Raw genomic sequence first — 23,805 nt, forward strand, 5'->3', positions numbered from 1 at the left:
TCTTCTTCCCATGTGTCTAGAAACATATGCAGGTATCTCTAGTACTAAAATATCCTTTGTCCTTAAAAACAAATTAATAGACTCTACCTATTCTCAAGATATTTTCTTGTATTTCTCCTCCCTTTGATTTCCAAATTCTTAGAATTACTCTCACTCTATTTGCTTGTTTCCTCTACTTCACAATCCTTTTAAATCTTACTTCAGAGTTTATTTCTCTATTGAAACTTCTCTCTCAAATGGTACCAATAATACCTTAACATCTAACTATGATGGCTTCTCTCAGTTCTCATCCTTTTTAACCTATTAACAACTTTTGATGCCATTCAATACCATCTTCCCTTCAATAGCCTATCTCATATTACCTTCCATGATGCTATCTTTTCCTTATCTTGAGCATTTCTTTTTTAGTCTTCTTTGAAACATCTGTCTCCTAATCTAAGCTTGGATGTCCTCCAAGACTTTGTCTTGGATCCTCTTCTTTTTATACACTTTCCTCATTTGTTATCTTATCAACTTCCAAGGGTTCAATGATCGTTTCTCTGAAGATGACTCTAAAATCTGTATATCCAATTTTTTGTCATTTTTAAAAATTTGAAACAAATACAAAATAAGAAAAGAAAAGAATGCTATGTACACAGCAGCTCATTAGATAAGATTCAGTAGAAAATGATACATTTCCATTTCAAGAAAACCTATATAATAAATACTATACATTATTTTCAAAACTGCCCAGTTTTTCTTTGATTCCTTGTTGGTTCTCTTTTTGTTCTCTGCTGGGCACTTTTTATTTTATATTCCCCTCTCTCCTCCCCCACTCTAAAGAAGGCTACAATTAAACTTGGATCTATCTATCTATCTAGCTATACACGTACAAAGCTATCTATAAACACACACACATATAAACATATACAACCATACACATATATGCTTATTTCATCTGTTATTTGTTTCTCTGAAGGTGGAAAGCATCTTCCTTCATAGATACAAGTCTTTCCATGTTTTTCTAAGTCATCCAACTCATCATTTCCTACACCACAGCAATATTCCAACCCAATCCCATCCTACCTGACAGATTGTCCGTGAAAGATCCCCCCCCTCCCCCGCCATTTTCTGCTTTCCTTCTATTCTTGGCTATATAGGTTTTATTTATACAAGAACATTTTAATTTAAAAATAGTCAAAATTCTCCTTTTTATGATTCAATAATATAATTTAAAATAATATAATAATAATATAATTTAACTTCAATAATATAGTTTAAGGTCTGATACTGCTGAATCTATTTCCTTTACATCTTTTTTCCTGGTTTCTTTGAAGTTTCTGAACTTTTGCTCTTCCAGATGAACTTTGTTATTTTTCCTAACTCAGTAAATTTTTTTTAGCAATTTAATTGGAATGACATTGAATAAACAGATTAGTTAGGTAAAAATATCACTTTAAAAATCATATTGGCTTTACCTAATCATGAGCAATAAATATTGCTTCACTTATTTAGATCTGAGTTTATTTGTATAAAAAATGTGTCATGTCTATTTTCATATAGTTCCTGTCTCTGTTTTGGCAGATATATGCTCAGGTATTTTATGCTGTCTAATTATTTTAAATGGTCTAAAACAATATTGAATTATATTGCTGACATATTATAGTTTCTGTATTTTTCAATTTTGATTAAATCTATTTTAAATTTGTCTGAGATCTTGATTACTATCTCCGCTTTTTTAACATAATAATTTCTACTCCTGCCTTTTATTTTGACTTTGTGTGTATCACTCATTTTTATAATGTTTCCTAAAAGCAACATATTGTTGAATTCAAATTTTTAATCTGTTATCCTTTCCTGTTTTACGGGTAAATCCATCCCTTTCGTATTCTAAACTATAATTACTTGTTGTGTATATAATCAATCTTAATACTTGTCCTGAACGTCAGTTCTACATTGCCTTCTGGATTTCTCAACTTGGATATTCCATTAGCATCTCAAACTCAAACATTTCCAAAATAGAACTCATTTCCCCTCTGATTCCATTCCTTTTCCAAACTTCTCTCTCCTGTTGAGGATAGTAACATCTTGTTATGAGGTTCATAATCTTGGAGTCATCCATATCTCCCCATAGCCCGCTCGTCAAACCCTGCTAATTCTACATGTCATATTTCTCTTGAATCTATTGCCTTTTCTTTCTTTACACTGCCACCACTCTTGCTCAGGTCCTCGTCACTTCTTAGCCTGACTATTTCAATAACACCTTATTGTCTCTGCTTATATTCTCTGCCTTCTCCAAATTTCTCTATCCAGCCACCAAAACAATTCTCTTAAAGAACAGGTTTGACTCTAGCTTCCCTCTGCAAAAACTTCCAGTGGTTCATTATCTTTTGGGTTAAAGACAAATTGTAGCATGACACTTAAAGCCTTCCATAATCTAGCTCAATCTCGTCTTTCCAGTCTTGGTTCACATTATTCCCTTTTGTGTGCTTTTATTGTTACAGCCAAATTGGAATGCTAGCTATTCCCCCCACTGAACATTCCATCTCTCTGCTTACCTTCCAATCCCCTCATGTGGTCCCACTCTCCCAATGTATCCTCTGCTTTAGTGCCTTTTGCTTTTGTCTAGTTCTTTCTTATTCCTAGAATATCCTCCCTCCCTTTCTTTACCTGTCAAATTCCTATCCATCCTTTAAAGCCCAATTCAAATGCTACCTCTACCATTAAACCTTTCCTCATTTAGGAAGTAAAAATTTTCTCCTAAAGACCTCACTATGCACTTAGTTTTGTAACTCATTAAAGCACTTTTGTGGGGGTGGAAATATGACTTTATTGGTATAGAAAACCCCCTCTACTGAGGCAGATTGGTATTTAGAACAGCATCTGGCACATAGTAAGTGCTTAATAAATGCTGGTTGTCTGACAAGAGACTTAATATCTTGGAAACTTCTCTGGAACACTGTGAGGTTAAATGACTTACCCAGGGTCACACAGCCAGTATCAGAGATAGGTCTTGAACCCAAGTCTTCTTCCAAAGCCAACTACTATGCTGAATGACTTTAATGACCTTTCTAGTGTTAGGAGTACCCTTAGTGGACAGTCTGCCAGCTCATCATCAAATTTATTCTCTTGGGCCTGGCTTTTACACTTTATTTCCATATAGACATCAAACTGTTGACTTCTTAGTCTATCAACAGATAGACTGGTTAGATAGTACAAAATCTTCCAGACGCATCTGAAACAGTTTTAAGACTTCTCCTATTTGACAACTGCAATGATGCCTATATGCCTGACTTGGGACGCTAAAAACTTCCCTAGAATGAGCGCTTCCACTGACATTTTAGCCACGTCAAAATTGAAATCAATTTTTTCTGATATCCCTGAGGCAAGAACATGGTTTGAAAATGGAAAAAATATAACTTCTTGTATGACAGAGAATGAAAAGGAAATTGAACAGCGAGCTGTCATTGAAGTGATGGGGCAGAGAGAGCCACAATCTGAGTGAGATCGATCAAACAAACGTGCATGGTTTGTACTGGGAGCATCTGTGTTCATCATGGTCGTTTACCTGTTTTGGTTATCTTTGCTTTGTCCACAGGGTACACAATGATGTCTTTGGTTGAATTAGAAAAATGTTTGCACAACCTAGTTTTGAAGTTTCAGTTTACAAATCCACTAGTGATGCTTTAACTATGGCTAGTTGAAGTACCAAACTCAAATCTTAAGTGCCTGATAATTTGGATCCTGCCAATTCAGAAGAATCATTGATAATGTCTCCTATATAGTTCAAATGAGCAGCTATGAAATCTGTAACTATTGCTAATAATGTTGTATGAAAACCCCTTGATTAAACCATACAGTGGAAAGAGCATACTAAGTTTGGAATCAGAGGTTGTTGTTCAGTTGTTTTCAGTTGTATCAGACTCTTTGTGACCCCATTTGGGGTTTTCTTGGCAAAGATTCTGGAGTGGTTTTCTATTTCCTTCTCCAGTTCATTTTATAGATAAAGAACTGAGTCAAACAGGGTTAAATGACTTGGCCAGTGTCACACAGCTAGTAAGTGTCTAAGGTCATATTTGAATTCAGGAAGGTGAATCTTCCTGACTACAGGCTTTGCATGCTATCCACTTCACCACCTAGTGCTCCCTTTAATTTTTACAAGCTGTATGATAAATGACTTATCACCTCAGTTCTCTCATCTGTAAAATGAAGCAGAAAGGACTTCATGCCAAGTTGGCTGCTTGAATAGGAGGTAGGGTGCCCAGCGCACACATACCTACTCCTGAAACATTGAAGTTTGCACTAGATCCAATAATTATCAAGAAACCCAATGAGAATCTACTCTATGTGTCTTTTGAACTTCACAAAAACATTATCCAGTCTCTCTACCCTTTCTCAGCAAAGCTAATGCCAGGGCAGAGTACCCTCCCAGCAGGACGAGAGACTACTAGGGTTACCTGAAGCCTATGCCACTCTATGTTCAGGGGTAGCAAGAGTTAGGAATTCCCTGAAAAAGTGCCAGGGTGGTCAGAAAACCCCAGTGTGCCAACAAGTTATATGATTATGATAGAATAGTATTATGCTATAAGAAATGGTGAAAGTGATGGCTTCAGAAAAACCCAGGAAAATCTATATGAACTGAAGTAAAGTGAAGCGAGCAGAACTAGGAGATCATTGTACACAGTAATAGCAATATTGTAATGATGATTAACTGTGAAAGACTAAGCTACTATGATCAATACAATGATCCAAGACAATTCTGAAGGACTCATGATGAAAAATATCTACTTCCAGAGAGAGAACTGGTGAACTCTGAATGGAAACTGAAGTATAATTTTTTATTTTCTTTATTTTTCTTATATTTTGTGACATGAATAATATGGAAGTATGTTTTGTGTAATTTCTCATGTATAATTGCTTACTTTCTTAATGAGTGGGGGAGAGGCTAGAGGGAGGAAGGGAATTCATAACTCAAAATTTAAAAAACGCTAAAAACAAATAATAAAAATTTAAAAAGAAAAGCCTAGGGTGGGGATCTTGAAAAGCCCCTTGGATCTTGGAAACAGCAATGGGATGCAACCAGCAACCAGAGTGGTACAGATCAGCCAGGTGATTCAGTGCTCAGGCCTAAACAGCCCAGACCAAAGTGCTCTGAGATCCTTAACATTTGGTACTAAGATTCTGAGAGAGCCTTGTATATCTAGTTCTTTGAGCCTTAAAGATTCAGGAAGGCTGGACCCGAGAGGGACTGGTCTCCAGGAAGTGGAGGCCAACTCAAGAACCAAATGAACCTAGTGAGACCAGGGAGAGTCTGCCACACCAGCCAATAGTATAATAGGGAACAGAACCTGGTCCTGGCCCAAACCCCTTATTCAAGAACAAAGCTGGAGAGATGAATACATCGAAGGCAACTGCATCCAAAGCTAAACTTCAATCAGAAACTCGAAGCAAAAAAAAGATATTTTCCACAAGGACTATATCATTACTTAGAAGACATGGTGTGAGAAATTAAAAAATAAAATAAAAGCTCTTAAATGAGGAATTTGAATGAAATTAAGTAGCTTAGAAGAGAAAGTTGTTAACCTTACCCAAGAAATGGAATCTCTAAAAAATGAAATGCCACAATCAGAAGGCAATGATTTCATGAGACAGCAAGGAATATTAGAAAAAAACCCAAAGGATTGAAAAGATAGGAAATGTAATCTGACATAAAAAGCAGCTGAACTGGAAAACAGATCAAGGAAGAATAATTTAAAAATTATTGGACTTCGTGAAAACCATGATTTAAAAAACCTCAAAACTTAGACACTGTATTTCAAGAAATCATAAACAAAATGTACTTAGACATGTTAGTATCAGAGGGCAAAGCAAAGATCGAAAAATTCTACTAATCACCTTTTGAAAGGAACTCCTGAAATCCCAGAAATGTCATAGCCAAAATCCAAAGCTGCCATGTCAAAAACAAACAAACAAAACTGCAAGCGTCAAGAATTGTAAACTTTTAATAAAAGCCAAAGGAAATCTTGAATAAAATATTCCAAAAGACAAAAGATATAGAATAACTTGCTCTTCAAAGCTGAGTATCATTGCTCATAGGGGGAAAATGGACCTTCAATGGAAGAGGATTTTCAAGCATTTTTGATGGAAAGACAAGAGCTGAGAAAGAACTCGGACAAGTCCAGAGAAATCCCAAAGATAAATTCATTTGACCAATTAGAAAGAGCTCTGTGATGATGCAGTGCTAACATTCTAATGAGTAGGAGAAAAATATCCCTTCAGAAATTAATAGCTTCAAAGAGTATTGAGGGAATTTAATAAGAAAAAAACCCCAAGACCCCCTAGAGGTCCTTGTTGGTGTATGATCACTGTTCTGAGGATTGTAAGAGGAGAGAAAGAAAGTAGGGAGTAAAAGGAAGAATAGTAGAAATGGAAAAGGGAGGAAAAACTTGTTATTTCTCAGAATTGGGGTATGTGAGAAAAATATACATAGATTAGTAGGGGCGTAGTGAGCATGAGGTGAACCTTATTGGTCTGAAATGAACAAAGGAGAGTTATACACATAATCCTTGTTTGGTGTAGAAATACATCAAGCTCTTCCTAAATTGAAAGTCTACATTCATGATCTCATTTTGGCTGCTGAAAGATGACACAATTGTAGTGTCTCATAAGCTACTGTACCTGGGGCCCAGCCCACAGTCCTGCAGGATGCTGTGCTTCAACGAAAAGCCCTCCAGTCATTAGTCTCCTAGCTTGGCTGTGTTTCTTTCTCCATGTTTAGTTGAAACACTATTGTTGCATCCAGCTATTCATCTATCCAGCTATTCTTTCTCAATTCCCAAACTCCCAGGATGCCAAAAGTCCACATTATCACTTATGCTAGTCAACTGACTGGCCAAATGGCTGATTATTCTGTGGGATAAATTAGTAGCAATGCAGTATTTTGGGAAATAATTGCTGAGGATGTTTTTAATGTTTATTTCATTTCCTTTTCTGTTTGAATTAGATGCTCTTACTGAGTTGTCCAATGGTTTGCTTAGTTTGTTGTGTTAGTTTGGTAATAACTAAATATTTCAACACAAGTCAACATTAGTAGTCCTCAGTTTCTCACTGTAGTAGAGGCTCAAGTTATGACTGAGGTACACTTACTTCCAAAGCTCACCATATAGTCTAAGGGGATTTCTAGAATGGAATGGCAGACACATGCTGAAAAAAAAATAAAAAGTAAAATCTAGGTAACCACTGTGGTCCTCCTCACCTTTTGTCTGGATGCAGAGAGAACACTATGGAGACTACTGAAATAACCCAGACAAAAGGTGAGGAGGACCTTGGATGGTGGTGATTATCTAGATTTTCTCTCTCACAGCCCTCGTTTACACAGCTCACCAATTGGTATAAATAAAACCTTGGTCTAACCATATGACTTAATGAGCTTCAGTGACTCCTCTTTGCCTCTAGGATAAAATGCAAACTCCATTATTTGATATCTAAAGCCGTTCACATTTGGCTCCTAGTTATCTTTCCAGGCTGAAATTATCCCAAATTTATCCTGAATATATTTTGTTTCTATATAGTCATTTTCATGTTACTTCTTCATTTGACAGTGAACAGGGATTATTTTTGGCTTTTCTTTGTGTCATATTACTTCTCCCAAGCACTATATCTTCAAGCCAAACTATTTGCTGTCCTCTCTTTATAGCATTCCATCTCTTGCCTCTGGGCCTTGGTTTAGGTTGTCCCTCATGACTGGAATGCTATTTCCCTACCTCTTGGAGCTCCTATCTATCTTCCTTCCAAGATCAGTTCAAGGTCTTTCTTGATTCCCTCAGATACAAAATTATCTTCTATTTACTTAACATATATTTAATATTTAATTCTCTAATGCAATGTATTGATTGACTTCTCTCAGTTGAATATGAACTCCTTGAGGGCAGAGTTTTTTTTTCTTTTTTGCCTTTGTAACCACAGTATCCAGCACAGAGTTTACCACATAGTAGCAGTAAAATCAATTGAACTGGAAATGGAACAATAACCATGGATAGATTGACAGAACATATGAGCTTCTTCAGAAAAGAGCTTATCTCAGCTGAGATCAGTGAAGGGCTATGCAAGCTGGGCGCCTGGGATTCCAAAGACCTGAATAGGCGAGGGGGCCTACATTACATGGCTTTCAATTTTTCTAAACATGTGGGGCTTGGTGAAACCCTAAACCTAATCAGTAACTTCCCTCACCTCTGAGAGGACCCCTGATTTAGTGGTGTTGGAAGACTTGCGAAAAGTTGTTCAAGTCTCTGCTATGCTACTTTCTAGCTATCTGACCGTGGGCAGTTCTCTTCACTGGATCTCATTTTCTCTCCTTTTATTAGTGAAGGTATTGGACTAAAATCATTATAAGTTTTTCTTCAGCTCCAATAATTATTCTTTTCTTCTTTGAGTCTACAAAACAGCCAATTTGAGTTGTTCATCTTTATAATTCCAAACAAAATGCTAATGATAATATGTACTCTGACCTGGGTTGGCACCCAATCCTCCTTGAAATGGGTGGGCGGGTGGCCATTGTACCAGATGGACCCTCAACAAGGAACCTGAATATATGAATAGTGAGGGCAGGATTCCAAACCGGGGACCTTGAAACAGCATCACCTGCTGAGATCCAATGCTCAAGGAACATGTCCACATTATTGCAGTATGTGGTTGAATTAGCATGGTTGGATTAACCTGGGAAATCAAAATAGCTTTCACAGCCAAGAGCTGGCAGGGGAGTAGGTTTCATCTTTCTCCTGGCCAAATAGCATTGTGTTTCTGTGGAAGGGGAGAGAGCAACAGAATCAATCTATTGCCCAGGATTTAGAGTGGGATAGGACTTTTGAGATTTTCTGGTCCAAACTTGCTCATTTTATAAAAAAGAAAACTGAGGCCCAGAGAGGAGAAATGACTTGATTAAAACCTTCTTGACTTTTTAAAATCAGTTCCAGAAGTTCCTAACAAATGATTCTTTGGGCAAAAAAAAGAAAAAGAAACTAGGGTCTCTTGGTAAACATAGATAACTAAGAAAATACCACAAATGGAATGTGCAAAGAAGACATATATTTGGTCTTTTTACCCAGAAATTTCTATCCCAATCATATTTTTTCCCTGGAATTTATTGATACATTTTATTTTAATACAACACTTTCCAATAAACACCTCCCCAAACTGCTCTCTAGAAAGTACATTGTGTGAAAACAGTTAAGCAAAAGCCCCTAGCAATATGATTGTGATTAATAACACATTTTTGTAGTTTATGATTGCTGACAGAAAGAAAGTGTGTTTAACTTTGGTAGGATGATGCCAACATTGTTGGGATTTGCCCTCTTTAAATGTAGTCTTATTTACATTGATTGTGTATATTGGTCTTTTGACTTTGATTTCTTCACTATATGCCAGTGCATACAAGTCTTGCCATGTTTCTCTGACCTGTCCACATTTATCATTCTTTAAGGTGCATTTTTTTCCTTATATTTTAATTTCCCTTTTAATGTTTGCTGGTCTGTTACATATGGATAAACAAATTAGCTCTTGTATTTTAAAGTTTGAAACTAAAAGATTACGTGGATTTTAAGACGAAGAATTTAAATATGAGTTTTTGGGGCAAATTTTCCTCTATGTAGAAAAATAATGATGTCTGAGTCTCTTGCTCTAGCTAACAGAACAGGAGGTTGAGAATTCTGTAGGATAATATTTTTTTTGATTCAAGTGATTTTTTTTATTTAGTTTTCAGCATTGATTTTCACAAGAGTTTGAATTACAAAATTTCTTCCCATTTCTACCCTCCTCCCCACTCCAAGATGGTGTATATTCTGGTTTCCCTGTTCCCCAGTCAGCCCTCCTTTCTGTCACCCCACTCCCCTCCCATCCCCTTTTCCCTTCCTTTCTTGTAGGGCAAGATAAATTTCTATGCCCCATTTCCTGTGTATCTTATTTTCTAGTTGCATGCAGAAACATTTTTTTTTTGTTTTTGAACATCTGTTTTTAAAACTTTGAGTTCCAAATTCTCTCCCCTCTTCCCTTCCCACCCACCCTCCCTAAGAAGTCAAGCAATTCAACATAGGCCACATGTGTATCATTATGTATAACCCTTCCACAATACTCATGTTGTGAAAGACTAACTCTATTTTGCTCCTTCCTAACCTATCCCCCTTTACTGAATTTTCTCCCTTGACCCTGTCCCCTTTCGAAAGTGTTTGTTTTTGATTACCTCCACCCCCATCTGCCCTCCCTTCTATCATCACCCCCTTTTTTATCTTCTTCTTCCTCCTTTTTCCTGTGGGTTAAGATACCCAAATGAGTATGTATGATATTCCCTCCTCAGGTCAAATTTGATGAGAGCAAGATTCCCTCATTCCCTCTCACCTGCCTTCTCTTCTCTTCCTACAGAACTGCTTTTTCTTGCCACTTTTATGCGAGATAATTTGCCCCATTCTATCTCTCCCTATCTCCCTCTCTCAATATATTCCTCTCTCATCCCTTAATTTGATTTTATTTCTTTTAGATATCTTCCCTTCATCTTCAACTCACCCTGTGCCCACTCTCTCTCTCTCTCTCTCTCTCTCTATATATATATATATACACACACACACACATACATATATACATACATACACACTCACATATACATATATATATATAAAGATATATATGTATATATATATATATGCATATTCCCTTCAGCTACTCTAATACTGGGGACTCATGAATCATACACATCATCTTTCCATGTAGGAATGTAAACAAAACAGTTCAACTTTAGTAAGTCCCTTGCAATTTCTTTTTATCTTGTTCTTTTTCTTGATTACCTTTTCATGCTTCTCTTGAATCTTGTGTTTGAAAGTCAAATTTTCTATTCAGTTCTGGTCTTTTCGCTGAGAAAGCTTGAAAGTCCTCTATTTTATTAAAAATCCATATTTTGCCTTGGAGCAAGATACTCAGTTTTGCTGGGTAGGGTGATTCTTGGTTTTAATCCTAGCTCCATTGACCTCTGGAATATCGTATTCCAAGCCCTTCGATCTCTTAATGTCGAAGCTGCTAGATCTTGTATTATTCTGATTGTGTTTCCACAATACTCAAATTGTTTCTTTCTGACTGCTTGTATTTTCTCCTTGATCTGGGAGCTCTGGAATTTGGCAACAATATTCCTAGGAGATTTCTTTTTGGGATCTATTTGAGGAGGCAATCTGTGGATTCTTTCAATTTCTATTTTGCACTGTGGCTCTAGAATATCAGGGCAGTTCTCCTTGATAATTTCTTGAAAGATGATATCTAGGTTCTTTTTTTGATCATGGCTTTCAGGTAGTTCAATAATTTTTAAATTCTCTCTCCTGGATCTATTTTCCAGGTCAGTGGTTTTTCCAATGAGATATTTCACATTGTCTTCCATTTTTTCATTCCTTTGGTTCTGTTTTATAATATCTTGATTTCTCATAAAGTCACTAGCTTCCACTTGCTCCAATCTAATTTTTAAGGTAGTATTTTCTTCAGTGGTGTTTTGGACTTCCTTTTCCATTTGGCTAATTCTACCTTTCAAGGCATTCTTCTCTTCATTGGCTTTTTGGAGCCCTTTTGCCATTTGAGTTAGTCTAGTTTTTAAGGTGTTTTTTTCTTCAGTATATTTTTCAGTATTTTTTTGGGTCTCCTTTAGCAAGTCATTGACTTGTTTTTCATGGTTTTCTCGCATCCTTCTCATTTCTCTTCCCAATTTTTCCTCTCCTTCTCCAAGTTGCTTTTCCAAATCCTTTTTGAGCTCTTCCATGGCCTGAGACCAGGTCATGTTTTTCTTGGAGGCTTTTGTTGTAGGCTCTTTGACTTTGTCGACTTCTTCTGGCTATATGTTTTGGTCTTCTTTGTCACCAAGGAAAGATTCCAAAGTCTGAGACTGAATCTGGGTGTGTTTTCACTGCCTGGCTGTATTCCCAGCCAACTAACTTGACCCTTGAGTTTTTCAGCCGGGTATGACTGCTTGTAGAGGTAAGAGAACTATGTTCCAAGCCTGGGGGGATGTGCTAGCTCTGCCACACCAGCACTTCTCCTTCCCCAAGAACCCCCAACCCAGACTGGACTAGGATCTTCAGCAGGCTTTTCACTCCTGCTCTGATCCACCACTAAATTCCTCCCACCAGGTGGGCCTGGGGCTGGAAGCAACTGCAGCTGTAGTTCTGTAGCTGCTCCACCTTCTCTGCCCCCGGGTCAGTGGCTGAACTGCAAACTCCTTTTTAAACTCTGTCCCCAGCAGCTTTTCCCAGTAACCTTCTCTGTTGTCTTTGGTGTTTGTGGGTTGAGAAGTCTGGTAACTGCTGCAGCTCACTGATTCAGGGTGCTAAGGCCTGTTCTGCCTGGCTCCTGGTCTGGTTGGTCTGCACCGCCCACGCTGGGCTCTGCTCTGCTCCGCTCTGCTCGGCTCCCAGCTCTGTGCGGGATAGACTTCACCCAGAGACCATCCAGGCTGTCCTGGGCTGGAGCCCTGCTTTCTTCTGCTATTTTGTGGGTTCTGCAGTTCTAGAATTGGTTCAGCGCCATTTTTTATAGGTTTTTGGAAGGGCTCGGTGGGGAGCTCATGCTAGTTCCTGCTTTCCAGCTGCCATCTTGGCTCTGCCCCTCTAAGGTGCATTTTTAATTTATCACCTTCATACACTAGATCTAGTGGAACCAGCATTTATTTTACATAGGCTAAAATGATTTCCCTATTAGGAGGTAAAGCTACCACCCTTGGGATTTGGTTGGTCTCAAAGATGAGGGGGATAAAAAGCCCAGCTTATGGAGAATAAGTGCAACTGAGGTCTAGTAAAGTTCCTACTAATCCATGGAACATCCTTTGATGTATCTTTGCTGCTTTGTCAGAGAAAGAGAGAAGAATCACATGCTTTTAGGAATGTTAGCCATTTTGATTTTTTATTATGTGCAAAGTTACTTTTATTGTTCTTAAGTGTTTCATTATATTTCAATATTGAAACAGAATCACTGGATTGTTCCGGCCAGGCCTAGTCCAGAATGCACTAGTGTATTGAACCATTTACTAAAAATTGGGCACATATTTTTTCCATCTTTTTATTATCACCAATAACAATGTTATAAATATTTTCATGCACAAAGAATCTTTTCAGTTAGGTGGTGCATTAGATAGAACTCTTGGTCTGGAAACAGGAAGACGTGTGTTCAAAACCAGCGTCAAACACTTACTAGGTGTGTGGGAAAGTCATGTAATCTCTGTCTGACTCAGTTTTCTTACTTATAAAATGGTGATAATAATAGCACCTCCCTACCAGGGTTGTTGTTAGAATCAAATTAGGTAATATTTGTAAAATGCTTAGCACAGTGCCTGGAATATAATAGGCACTTAATGAATATTTATTTCCTTCCTTCTTTCCTTCCTCCCTTCCTCCCTCTCTATCTTCCTCCCTCCTTCCCTCCTTCCTTCCCTCCTTCCTTCCTTCCCTCCTTCCTTCCCTCCTTCCTTCCCTCCCTTCTTCCTTCCTTTCCTCCCTTCTTCCTTCCCTCCTTCCTTCCTTCCCTCCTTCCCTCCTTCCTTCCCTTCTTCCTTCCCTCCCTTCTTCCTTCCTTCCCTCCCTTCTTCCTTCCTTGAAATCCCTCCTTCCTTCCCTCCCTTCTTCCTTCCCTGCTTCCTTCCTTCCTTCCTTCCTTCCTTCCTGTGTTCCTTCTTTCCTTTTCTTGTCCATAATCTCCTTGAGGCATAGTCCCAATAGTGCCCATTTTTAATCTTACTTAGCATGCACTGTGTGCTAAAAGGATGTAAGTAGACTTACTAATGCAAGGAGGAACCTATCAATCTCAGAAATATGTTGCAAACAGACTACAAGCTCCCAGAAGACTGTGTTATTTATTTTTGCATCCCCTGAAGTACAACATGCAGCTCAACAGATGCTCATAGAATGGATCTGATATCTTTGCTAATAGCATATATTTAGGCGCTCAGTAAATATCTGTTAAATGGATAGTCTTTTTTTTCCTGGATTTACTTGACTTTATAGAAAGTTCCTGATAGCCTTATCAGGTCATTCAAATGCTTATTATTTTGTAAAAACAAAATTAGGATAATAGATTTAGAGTTGGAAAAGAGCAAGACATCATCTGATACGATCTCCTCATAATAATAGACGGTATTAATTTAGTCATTTAAGTTTTGCAAAGCACTTTGTACACATTATCTTATTTTTTCCTCAGAAGAGCCTTGTGAGGTAGGTGCATGCCTTCACGAGCCCCCCAACCCTTTCCCTTTCTTTTCTCCTTGCCTGCTAACTCTGTAGCTCTTAATCCTCCACCTTACTGTTTTAGCCTTCTCTAAACTTTCCCATTGATCCTGACTTCATTGGGGAACCCTGGAAAAACTCCATTAGACTTTTTGTTCTGTCTAGAGAAGGAAGAGCACCCCAAACACAGAGCTATCAAGGATTAATTAGGATAAATTCTGGCTTTCATGATTTGTTTTAGTGGTTCTGAGTTTTATTACTTGATGCTGATTTTTAATTTTTGTTTACTTAGGGTCGATTTAATAATATATAGTTATATATGTGTATTGCTTCGTGTATTTTATGGCTGGTTAGGGGTGATTCAAGCACCATATCTTAAGATTATTATGTGCCAACTGGAGGTACGAAGATAATAGTGAAACAATCTCCATTCTCAAAGCATTTAAATTCTACTGGATTATTCTGACTCTTTGAAGTCTGTAAATTTTGAATATTAAACACATCTTAAAATAAACAAAAGGTTTTCCTGAATACCTGATGTTAGAGACACTTAAGTTAAGAAAACGTAGACTAAATTCAGTATGAGTGGATTCAAAGCAGCAATAGAATATCTATATACCATCCAGCTCTACTTAATCACAAGGACTCTCTGAAGCTCAAGTTTGAAGCTTATCTCTCACTGAATTTCTTCTCATTTTCAGTTGAGTTATACCGAGTGTCTGCTATTCCCTGAAAAATGTTCACCTTCATTGACCTATAGTCCTGAAAGGATTAGGTCTGGACCAAAATGGAAACCAGATGACAGACAAGAAGACTTCATTGCAAATGAAAAATAGTCCTTACTCTTCTCTGGCTAATGATGCTTAGCACATTCCCATAGATACACCCAACCATGAGCCCAACAAAGGAGAATCTGACAAACTACTGTAGAGGAAAGAAGCCTAGGTTCGGGATGATCAGGGTCTGCATTTGAATCTCAATTATTGTTATTATGATACTTTGGGCAAGTCATTTTCTATTTCCTAATTTCCATTTCCTAATTTATAAAATGAGAGGGTTGAACTATGATCTCTAATGTCCTTTCTAGCTCTTAAATATATGATCTTTTCACATATTACTTTTTCAGTTCTTTACTATACAGTTTGGAATAACACCAATGTCAAGTTAACTTTGGTGCAGTGGAATGAATATGGATTCTGATGTCAGAGGATCTGAGTTCAAACCCTAGCCTTGCCACTTATTGCCTCTGTGACCTATACACCTCACCTTACCTCTTTGGGTCTCAGTTTTCTCTTTGGTAAAAATGAGGGAGTTGGATTTAATGAAATAAAACTCCTTTGCAACTCTAAATATATTATTCTTGTGTTTCCCCCCCTTTTTCTACAGTTTGGATTTTTATTTCATCAAAAACTTACCACCCAGAGATCTTCTAAAAATTCTTTTTTCAAAAAAGTTATGAACTTTAAGCATCCTCAAATACTTTTACTCAAAACATGCAATTATCCAAGGGACCATAACATGCCCATTTCAGGTCACATTAAAAAATATCTATTTAGCATCACTTTATGACCAGTACCTTGAGAATATAAAGAAGTGGAAGTGGAAATGGAGTAAGGGCAAAGAGGTCCTTCCTTCTCACCTGAAACTCTTCAAAGGATTTCTCTCCTTACTTTAAAACCATATATCACTTTATTTCAATCTCACCTTTTCACACTTGCCGTATTTCACTTTGTATCCTAGTTTACTTGTATTCATAGCTGATTATTCCTATTACATGATAAATTCTTTGAGGGCAGAGATTATGTTGCCTTTCATCTTTGGATACCAACAACCCAATACAATTCCTTCCACATAGTAAGTACTTAATAAAAGCTTGATAATACATACCGAAATAGGAGATAACCCTTGCTCTTATGAGTTGGGAATTGAATTGGGGAAATGAAATGTACATGGCAACCACAACAAAAACAAATTCGATACAGTGTATGATCAAGTATTATGATGTGTGTATAAATTGTAAGTAGTATAGGAATTAAATGAAGAGAAAGATCATCGTAGCTATGGCAGTCATGAAAGACTTCATAGAAGAGATGGGTCTTGAATAAAGCGTTAGGAGGATATCAAGACAAAAGGCAGTCTTTTCAGATGTAGGGAACAGCATCTTAATAAGACTTTATAGTTATGTCATATTTATTTATTTAGTTAGTTTTTGGAGGGGGGAAGGCAGGGCAATTGGGGTTAAGTGACATGCCCAAGGTCACACAGCTAGTAAGTGTGTCAAGTGTCTGTGACCGTATTTAAACTCAGGTCCTCCTGACTCCAGGACCACTGCTCTACTCACTGTGCCACGTAGCTGTCCCTTATGTCACATTTATAATTGTAGAATACTAAAAAGTTAAATGGTGGAAGGGAACTTAGAGATCCTCTAATCCAACCACCTCATGTTACAGGTGAGGAAACTGAAGCTTAGAGATATGATTTCACATGGTCATGTGGATTTGATTATCATCTCTATGAAGATCATACACACACACACACACACACATGCATGCACACAAATGTATGTATCCAAACTAAATGTAAAATCTAGTCCTTAATTTACAACAGACTGCTGTACTATTCCACCTGAATGTCTCCTTGACATCTCAAACTTGACATATCCAAAAGAGAACACACTATTTTCTCTACTACTCCTGCCCCCTGCTCCAAACTTCCCTAATTCCATTGAGGACATTCCTGTGTTCCCAGGTACCTAGTTTTATGGTCTTGAATTTATTCTTGATTTATTCTTCTTCATTATAGCTCACTCCCTGCTCTCTGACATCTCCCAATCAGGTGCAAGATTCTATGAAATCCAATCTATTGCCAAAAAACTGTCATTTCTTTTTGTGCATGGCCTTTTCTCTCTACTCACATAGCCACCACCTGAGATCAGGCCTTCATCAATCCTCACCTGAACTAATGACTTATCTCTCCTGGTTCTCCTTTTATCTATCTGACCTCTCCTGTGCCTCCTTTGATGGATCTTCATCCACGACAGTTGCTAATTGTAGGGATCTCCAAAGACTCTGTCCTGGGCCCTCTTTTCCCTCTATACTATTTCTCTTGATGATCTCATAATATCCCATGGTTTCAATGATAATCTCTATGAAGATGGCTCTCCAATATAGTTATCCAGCCCTAACTTCTCTCCTGACCTCCAGACTTTACCTCTAGACAGACCAACTGTCTATTGGACACCTTGAAGAAAATATCCCATAGATATTTAAACTCAACATGTCTAAGACTGAATTCATTATCTTTCCTTTTTTATCCACTGAAAATTTTTAATAGTTTGCCAAACATACAGTTATTAGGATGATCTAAATATCACTTAAATTATAAAATTGGTATAGATGATTCTATAAAATAATGAATACAAGTTACATATCAACAACCCTTGCAGTCCAGTAATGGCTTCCAAAGCCCAACAGCATGAATTACAGTCGAACATATTTTTAAGGAGACATAATTTAGACATTTAAATCAAAGCAACTAAGACCAGACTAAGTACGTTCATTCAAGTACAATCAATTTAGCTTTTCACTTTTATAATCATCAGTTAGCAACAAAACTTTCACATAATTTCACGTGCAATTTCACATAAATTTTTTTCCTTTTTTTTTGAGGGAAAAAGGTAGGGCAATTGGGGTTAAGTGACTTGCCCAAGACCACACAGCTAGCAAGTGTGTTAAGTGTCTGAGTCCAGATTTGAACTCAGGTCCTCTTGACTTCAGGGCCGATGCTCTACTCACTGCACCACCTAGCTGCCTCAGCTGAACTCATTATCTTTCCTCACCAAACCCTCCTCACTTCATAACTTCTGTATTACTTTGAGTTCTCTCCCTTCCCCTCTTGCCCCCTGCCCCCTGTCACCCAGGCTTGGAACCTAGGTGTCATCCTCAATTCTTTACTCTTTCTCACTTCCTGCATACCTAATCAGTTTTTAATTCTAATTGTGTCTACTTTTATAACATCTTTTATATATATTTCCTTCCCTCCTCTCATATTATAACCATTCTGGTACAGATCCTGTACTACTGTAGTAGTACAATAGCCTCCTGATTGGTCTCTCTCCACTCCAATACATTTTCCACTCAGCAGTTAATTTGAACTTCCTAAAGTATAAATCTGATTATATCACACCCTTATTTAAGAAATTTCATTGACTTCTTTTTACCTCCAATATAAAATATAAAATTTTCTGTTTTGTCTTTGAAGGCCCTTCATAACCTGGCTCCTTCCTACCTTCCCAGTCTTCTAAAATCTCACTACGTCTTCCCACATACTCGTCATCCCTTAACTTTTAATTTGCTAATGACTCTTATTTTCTGGGGACCTCTGCCCAACATTTTTATTCCAACAAGACAGCATTTCAATAGTCTAGTTCTCTGGATCCACTGAAGGTGTGCTAATGACCACTCACACTTCCATTTTCAACATAATGAAGGGAATGAATGTGTAATAGGTTGTACAAAATAGCTTGGCACAGAAATGAGTCTGTGGTCCCTATAATCTACTGGCTGCAGAGAAACAAAGAGACTTAATTAATGACATATTCCAATGGAGAGAGAAATTGCCTCCTGTTCAGACTAACAATGGAAGAAAGAAGATATTTACCATCTGCAAATCACCATCCAGGTGAGCACCATCAAGCCGACAATCATGATGGCACCCAAAATGATGGATACTAACGATCCTCTAGGGAGTCTTCCAGAATCTAAAATGTGAGAACAAAGCAAAAGACTTTGGTGAAGGAGGAACCCTCTTAACACTTGTGTGTCAGAGCTGTTGACTGAAACCATCACAAGAATTTATTTACTCATTTAACTTATTTTTATTGGATACCTATTTTGTTTAGAGAATTGGGGGCAGGCAGAGTTGAAACAAAATAAAAGGGCTACTTTTCTACATTTATGGGACTTATGGTCTAGTAATAGCTGACATTATACAACACTATAAAGCCTGTAAAATATTTTATAAATGTATCATTTTATTTGAACGTCACAGTAACCCTATGAGGCAAAGAGCTCATATATTATCCACAATTTACAAATGAGCTCAGAGAGGTTATGTGACTTGTCTGGAGTCGTACAGCTAACAAGTGGTAAATGTGGAATTTGAATTCAGGTCTTCCTTACTCCAAGTTTAGCATGCTACTCTATTTTCTTTATTTTCACTAGGGGAGGTATGCAAGCACAATCGGAAAAAATATTTGAATATGAAAGTAAAATCATGAATCTAAAGCTGAAAGGGACCTATAATTTTTTTTAAAAAATGACATAAATCACAATGGGATTTTAGAAGAAAGAAAAATTATATCTGACTGGGAAAATCATGGAAAACTTCCTGAGAAATATAGTCTTTGGATTTGGTTTTGAAGGATGGGTAGAAATTGGACAAGTGGGTTTGGGAGGTTTAAGGGCAGAGTAGAGAGGGCACTCCAGGTAGAGAAAATTATGTCCGCAAAGATGAAGAGTCACAACTCAGAACAAGTTCTAGGCATAGCAGGTTGTCTGGTTAGATAAGAGCCGGCTTCTCCAGTTCAACATTTTCTTCTGTAGCATGTAACTTCAAGCCTTAATTTCTGGCCTCTGGCTTTGCGCTTGGGTCAGACTCTGTGCCCCCTAATACACTTAAATGATGTGGGCAGACATCACTTGGCTAAGATTAGATTCTGTAGGAATTCTGCAGGAATTCTTGGGTTTCAGCTCAGTCTAGTGACTTGACTTGGGTGTTGGTCTTGACCTCTTCCCTGTCTCCTTTTTGTACTGTCCTGAGTCCACAGTTGGCTCCATTCCTTGTTGAGAGCCTGACAAGCCCCAACCAGATGTTGTTTGTCCTGGCCTTTTCTCCTACTAGGGCTCCTGCTGCCAACTCCCTGGCTGCTTAGTGGTGATCCAAGAGTTTTTCTGGCCCTCTCTCCTGCCATGTTTCAAGTGAGATAGCCTGAATATGTTGCTTCCTGGTTGCTATTCCTGTTGTGCCTTACATGGGATGCCTGGGCCCTGGGGTGAGCAGTGATCTGACCCTGTCTCCAGCTCTGGGTCCATGCTGCTTTACCATCCACTTTGCTTTTCTTCTTCCTTCAGAGTTTCCTTAGGAATCTGACAAACTTTCTTGTCTAGTCCTGGTCTGGAGGGAGGAGCTCATCACTGGTTTTCTTTTGGTATGTTTAAAACAAGTATACTAGGTTACTTATTGGGGAATTTGGGCTCCTTGAAGTTCTGGCATGCCACCAATTTTCCACAATTCCACTTTTTGGTATATTGAAAAAGACAATTTTGACTCTTATCCTTTTTGATAAAGTTATGATATGCTTGTCTTTTATCTATACCTCGGGTCAGTTCTGTTGATAAAGTGTGGAGACCTCTGGGTATTATTGCTTCCTGTGCCTTTCCTTTTGATAAAGTTACAGTGTAAACTAGATGGGTATTATTTGTTGGTATTCATTCTATGCCCACACTAGAGTGCTTTGGCAGCCTTGTAAACAATTCGATGACATGTATTGGAGCAAGGTCAATTTCCTTCTGTCTAAAGCAGGTAGAAACCTTACCACATCACTGGAAGCTATGCTGAGTATACTTGATACAGAGTATTGAATCTGGTGAACAGAATTATGTAAGGAGGAGAAAAATAAAATAAAAAAGCAAACCTTAAATACAAGGCAAGAGGATTATATAAGTGAAATTGTATCAGAATATCAATACAATTGGATTTTCTTTTTCACAGAAGCAACACATTGAAAATTAAATATTTGTGAAGAATATTTTACACATTTACTAAGAATCTTTGCCATGATAAAAGAGCCCCAGAGTGAAAGCCATTAAGATAACATTGATGCAATTCTCCAAGGTATAGGCTAAGGGATTATGACTTTATTACAGAAAAGAACCAAGTGAAACAGCAGCACAATTTAATACAACATAGCCTGGGAAGTAGAATGTAAGCATCTTGAGGATAGGAAATATTTTATTTTTGTCACTGTTTAAAGCCCCAGTGTCTTAGAGCCCTTATATATCACATATACTTAATAAATGCTTAACAAATTGAACTGACTAGTTGATGCATTGAATCTACTGTGGCTTTGAGTTCAGATCTTAGTTCTTGTCCCAACTTTTCATATAACTCTAAACTTAAGCACTGAGTCACTTTGAAATTTTATTTTTCAGTAAAGCCCTCTAATTGCTCATTGTGAAATGAAGGTGATGCCAGATTTTGAATAATGGCTTATGATCTGAGGACTAGGCTAGCTAAGTTTTAATTAGAGTGGCTGCAGAGGGGTGGAAGAGAATGTTTAAGGCTAGGCAATTCACGAAGACTACTTTTGTGGTTTTACGATCTCTGTTCACAGAGATTACACCCACTGTTAAAATCATGGGTCCTTGAAGTATTGAAACAGGAACTAAGAAAAATGACCTGAGCACACAGGACCAACACAGTCCTGGGCACCTAGGAGGTACTCAATAATTCATGAAACCTGTGGTTTTTCTCAAAAATGACAAGGGGTAGGGGCAGCTAGGTGGCTCAGTGAGTAGAGCACCAGCCCTGGAGTCAGAGGACCTGAGTTTAAATCTGGCCTCAGACACTTGACACAATTACTAGCTGTGTGACCTTGGTAAGTTACTTAACCTCATTTGCTCTGCCTTCCCCCCTCCACAAAAAATGAAAGGGGCAATAAAAAGGAAAATGATGAAGTAAAGCTAAGGTCTGAAATGCCAATGCAATGGATGGCCAATTAGCCTCATGTAACAGACCTTGTTAGATACAATTTTCTTCTCATAAAGAAAAAATAATAATCCATTAAATAAAAAATTCCTCTGCTGTATTTTTCCTAGGTACACCCCAAACAATTCTTCTCCAAATGTTCTATATGATACTTCCCTTTTCCATTGCCGAGTTTTTAAATAGAAGCATATTTTCTAAATAAATGCTGTTATTTTACCAGCCTTTTATCTTTTATGTTACATAGCTAAATAGTTCTGGATGCTATCCCCACCAGGTCTCATTAATAGATGTGAGGTTCTCATGTTAAGGTTTCTAGTTCACCCTGTTATATTTAATATATCAGTGCTTGACTGGAGTTATGATCCCATCAAAGGAGTTGTTCCTTCTGTTAGTGTACATCACAACCCATCCCTGTCTCCTTCTGTGCAATTCTTGATCATCTTCTCCCAGAGACCTTCTGTAGAGGAGCTGCCTGAAATGCAGGAGGTTTTCCTCTAGGGCTTTTTATATTTGGGGGCTACCAGTGCAGCACATGAGCTATGTATCTGTGATTTGCAGTTATAGAGTCTCCTTATCATAGAGGTTAATGATCTAGAGTTGGAAGGCATTTCAGAGGTCATCAAGTTCAAACTCCTCATTTTATATATTAGAAAAGTGAGGCCTAGAGGTCAAGCAATTTGCTCAAGGTCACACAGGTAATAAATAGCAGAGTCACGTTTTAAATATGGGTCACTGAAAGAGGCAGTGTAGCATGGCAGGAAAAGCAAAGGATAAGCAGTCAGATACCTTGAGTTCAAATCCCAGATCCACCACTTACTACCTGTGTAATGTTGGATGAAATGCTGAGCCTCTGGGCCTCAGTTTCCTCCTCTTAAATGAAAGGATTGGACTAGATGTTCTCTAAGGTCTTTCCCACCTCTAAATTTAATCTCTTGACAATAAATACAAATCTGTTTCAACAATATCATTTTACCACTATTTTCTAACTGTTCTTTTTTTTTTTTTTTGGTGATATCCATTTCCCCACTTCTTGTGTACAGGTCATGACTGGCAATAGGCTAGAACAAACATGTACCTAATATGCATCACTCCTTTGCCCAAGCGGTCAACTACAATTTTGATTCTTTGGTGACATGATGAGTCAATATTTTCAATAACAAAATTTTGGTAGGAGAGCTTTTACATTTAAAAAAAGTGAGGTTTTGTCACCATGGAGCATCTTGAGGGCATCAAAAACACTGTGCAACTTCCCAAAGGCAATTCAACCCACTTTTTCTTCTTATTTAACTCTAGGCTCAATTCATTTTCTATTTCAGTGCCTGTTCCAAATAAATGTGGTGATGAACTCATCCAATAAACTGTCATTCTAACTGTGTCATAGTCTGAAAAATAGACATTTGTTTTTATTCATTTAGATTTTCCTATATGGAGGTCAGGCTGTTTTCTTTTAAGTAATTGATGGCTCTCCTTGAGAAGGCTCTGGAATGTTCTGGGGGTATCAAGCAAGTACAGTATAATTCGCAAATAGGAATGACTGGAAGATCTTACCATAGACAGTCCCTTTGCTATTTGGATCTTGCACAGGATGACAACGGCAAATACCCCTGGAGAGTAAATATCTAACTCTTTTCTGTTTCAATTGATGCTAATAATGACAAGGTAGGTGTATAGGATTATTTATATTTTTATTATCAAGGAATGTTATCTTATCAACATATGAGAGACGTTGTGATGGAGGAGAACCTTTAAAAGTTTCATTTTTGTCTACTAGTCAATTAGTCAAAAGATATTCATTAAGTATTTATTATGAGCCAAGCACTGA

At 37.7% G+C, this 23,805-nt stretch overlaps 1 protein-coding gene across 1 annotated transcript in view; it reads right to left on the minus strand.

Moving 5' to 3' along the window:
• TPO (thyroid peroxidase) overlaps positions 1-23,805 on the minus strand; it is a 234,465-nt gene that overhangs the window by 43,079 nt on the left and 167,581 nt on the right. The window contains exon 14 of the mRNA XM_036751861.1: positions 18,876-18,975. Within this exon, the coding sequence (XP_036607756.1) occupies positions 18,876-18,975 (100 nt within the window). The remainder of the gene's footprint in view (positions 1-18,875; positions 18,976-23,805) is intronic.

Source organism: Trichosurus vulpecula, chromosome 3 (genome assembly GCF_011100635.1).
Source record: "Trichosurus vulpecula isolate mTriVul1 chromosome 3, mTriVul1.pri, whole genome shotgun sequence".
Taxonomy (NCBI): domain Eukaryota; kingdom Metazoa; phylum Chordata; class Mammalia; order Diprotodontia; family Phalangeridae; genus Trichosurus; species Trichosurus vulpecula.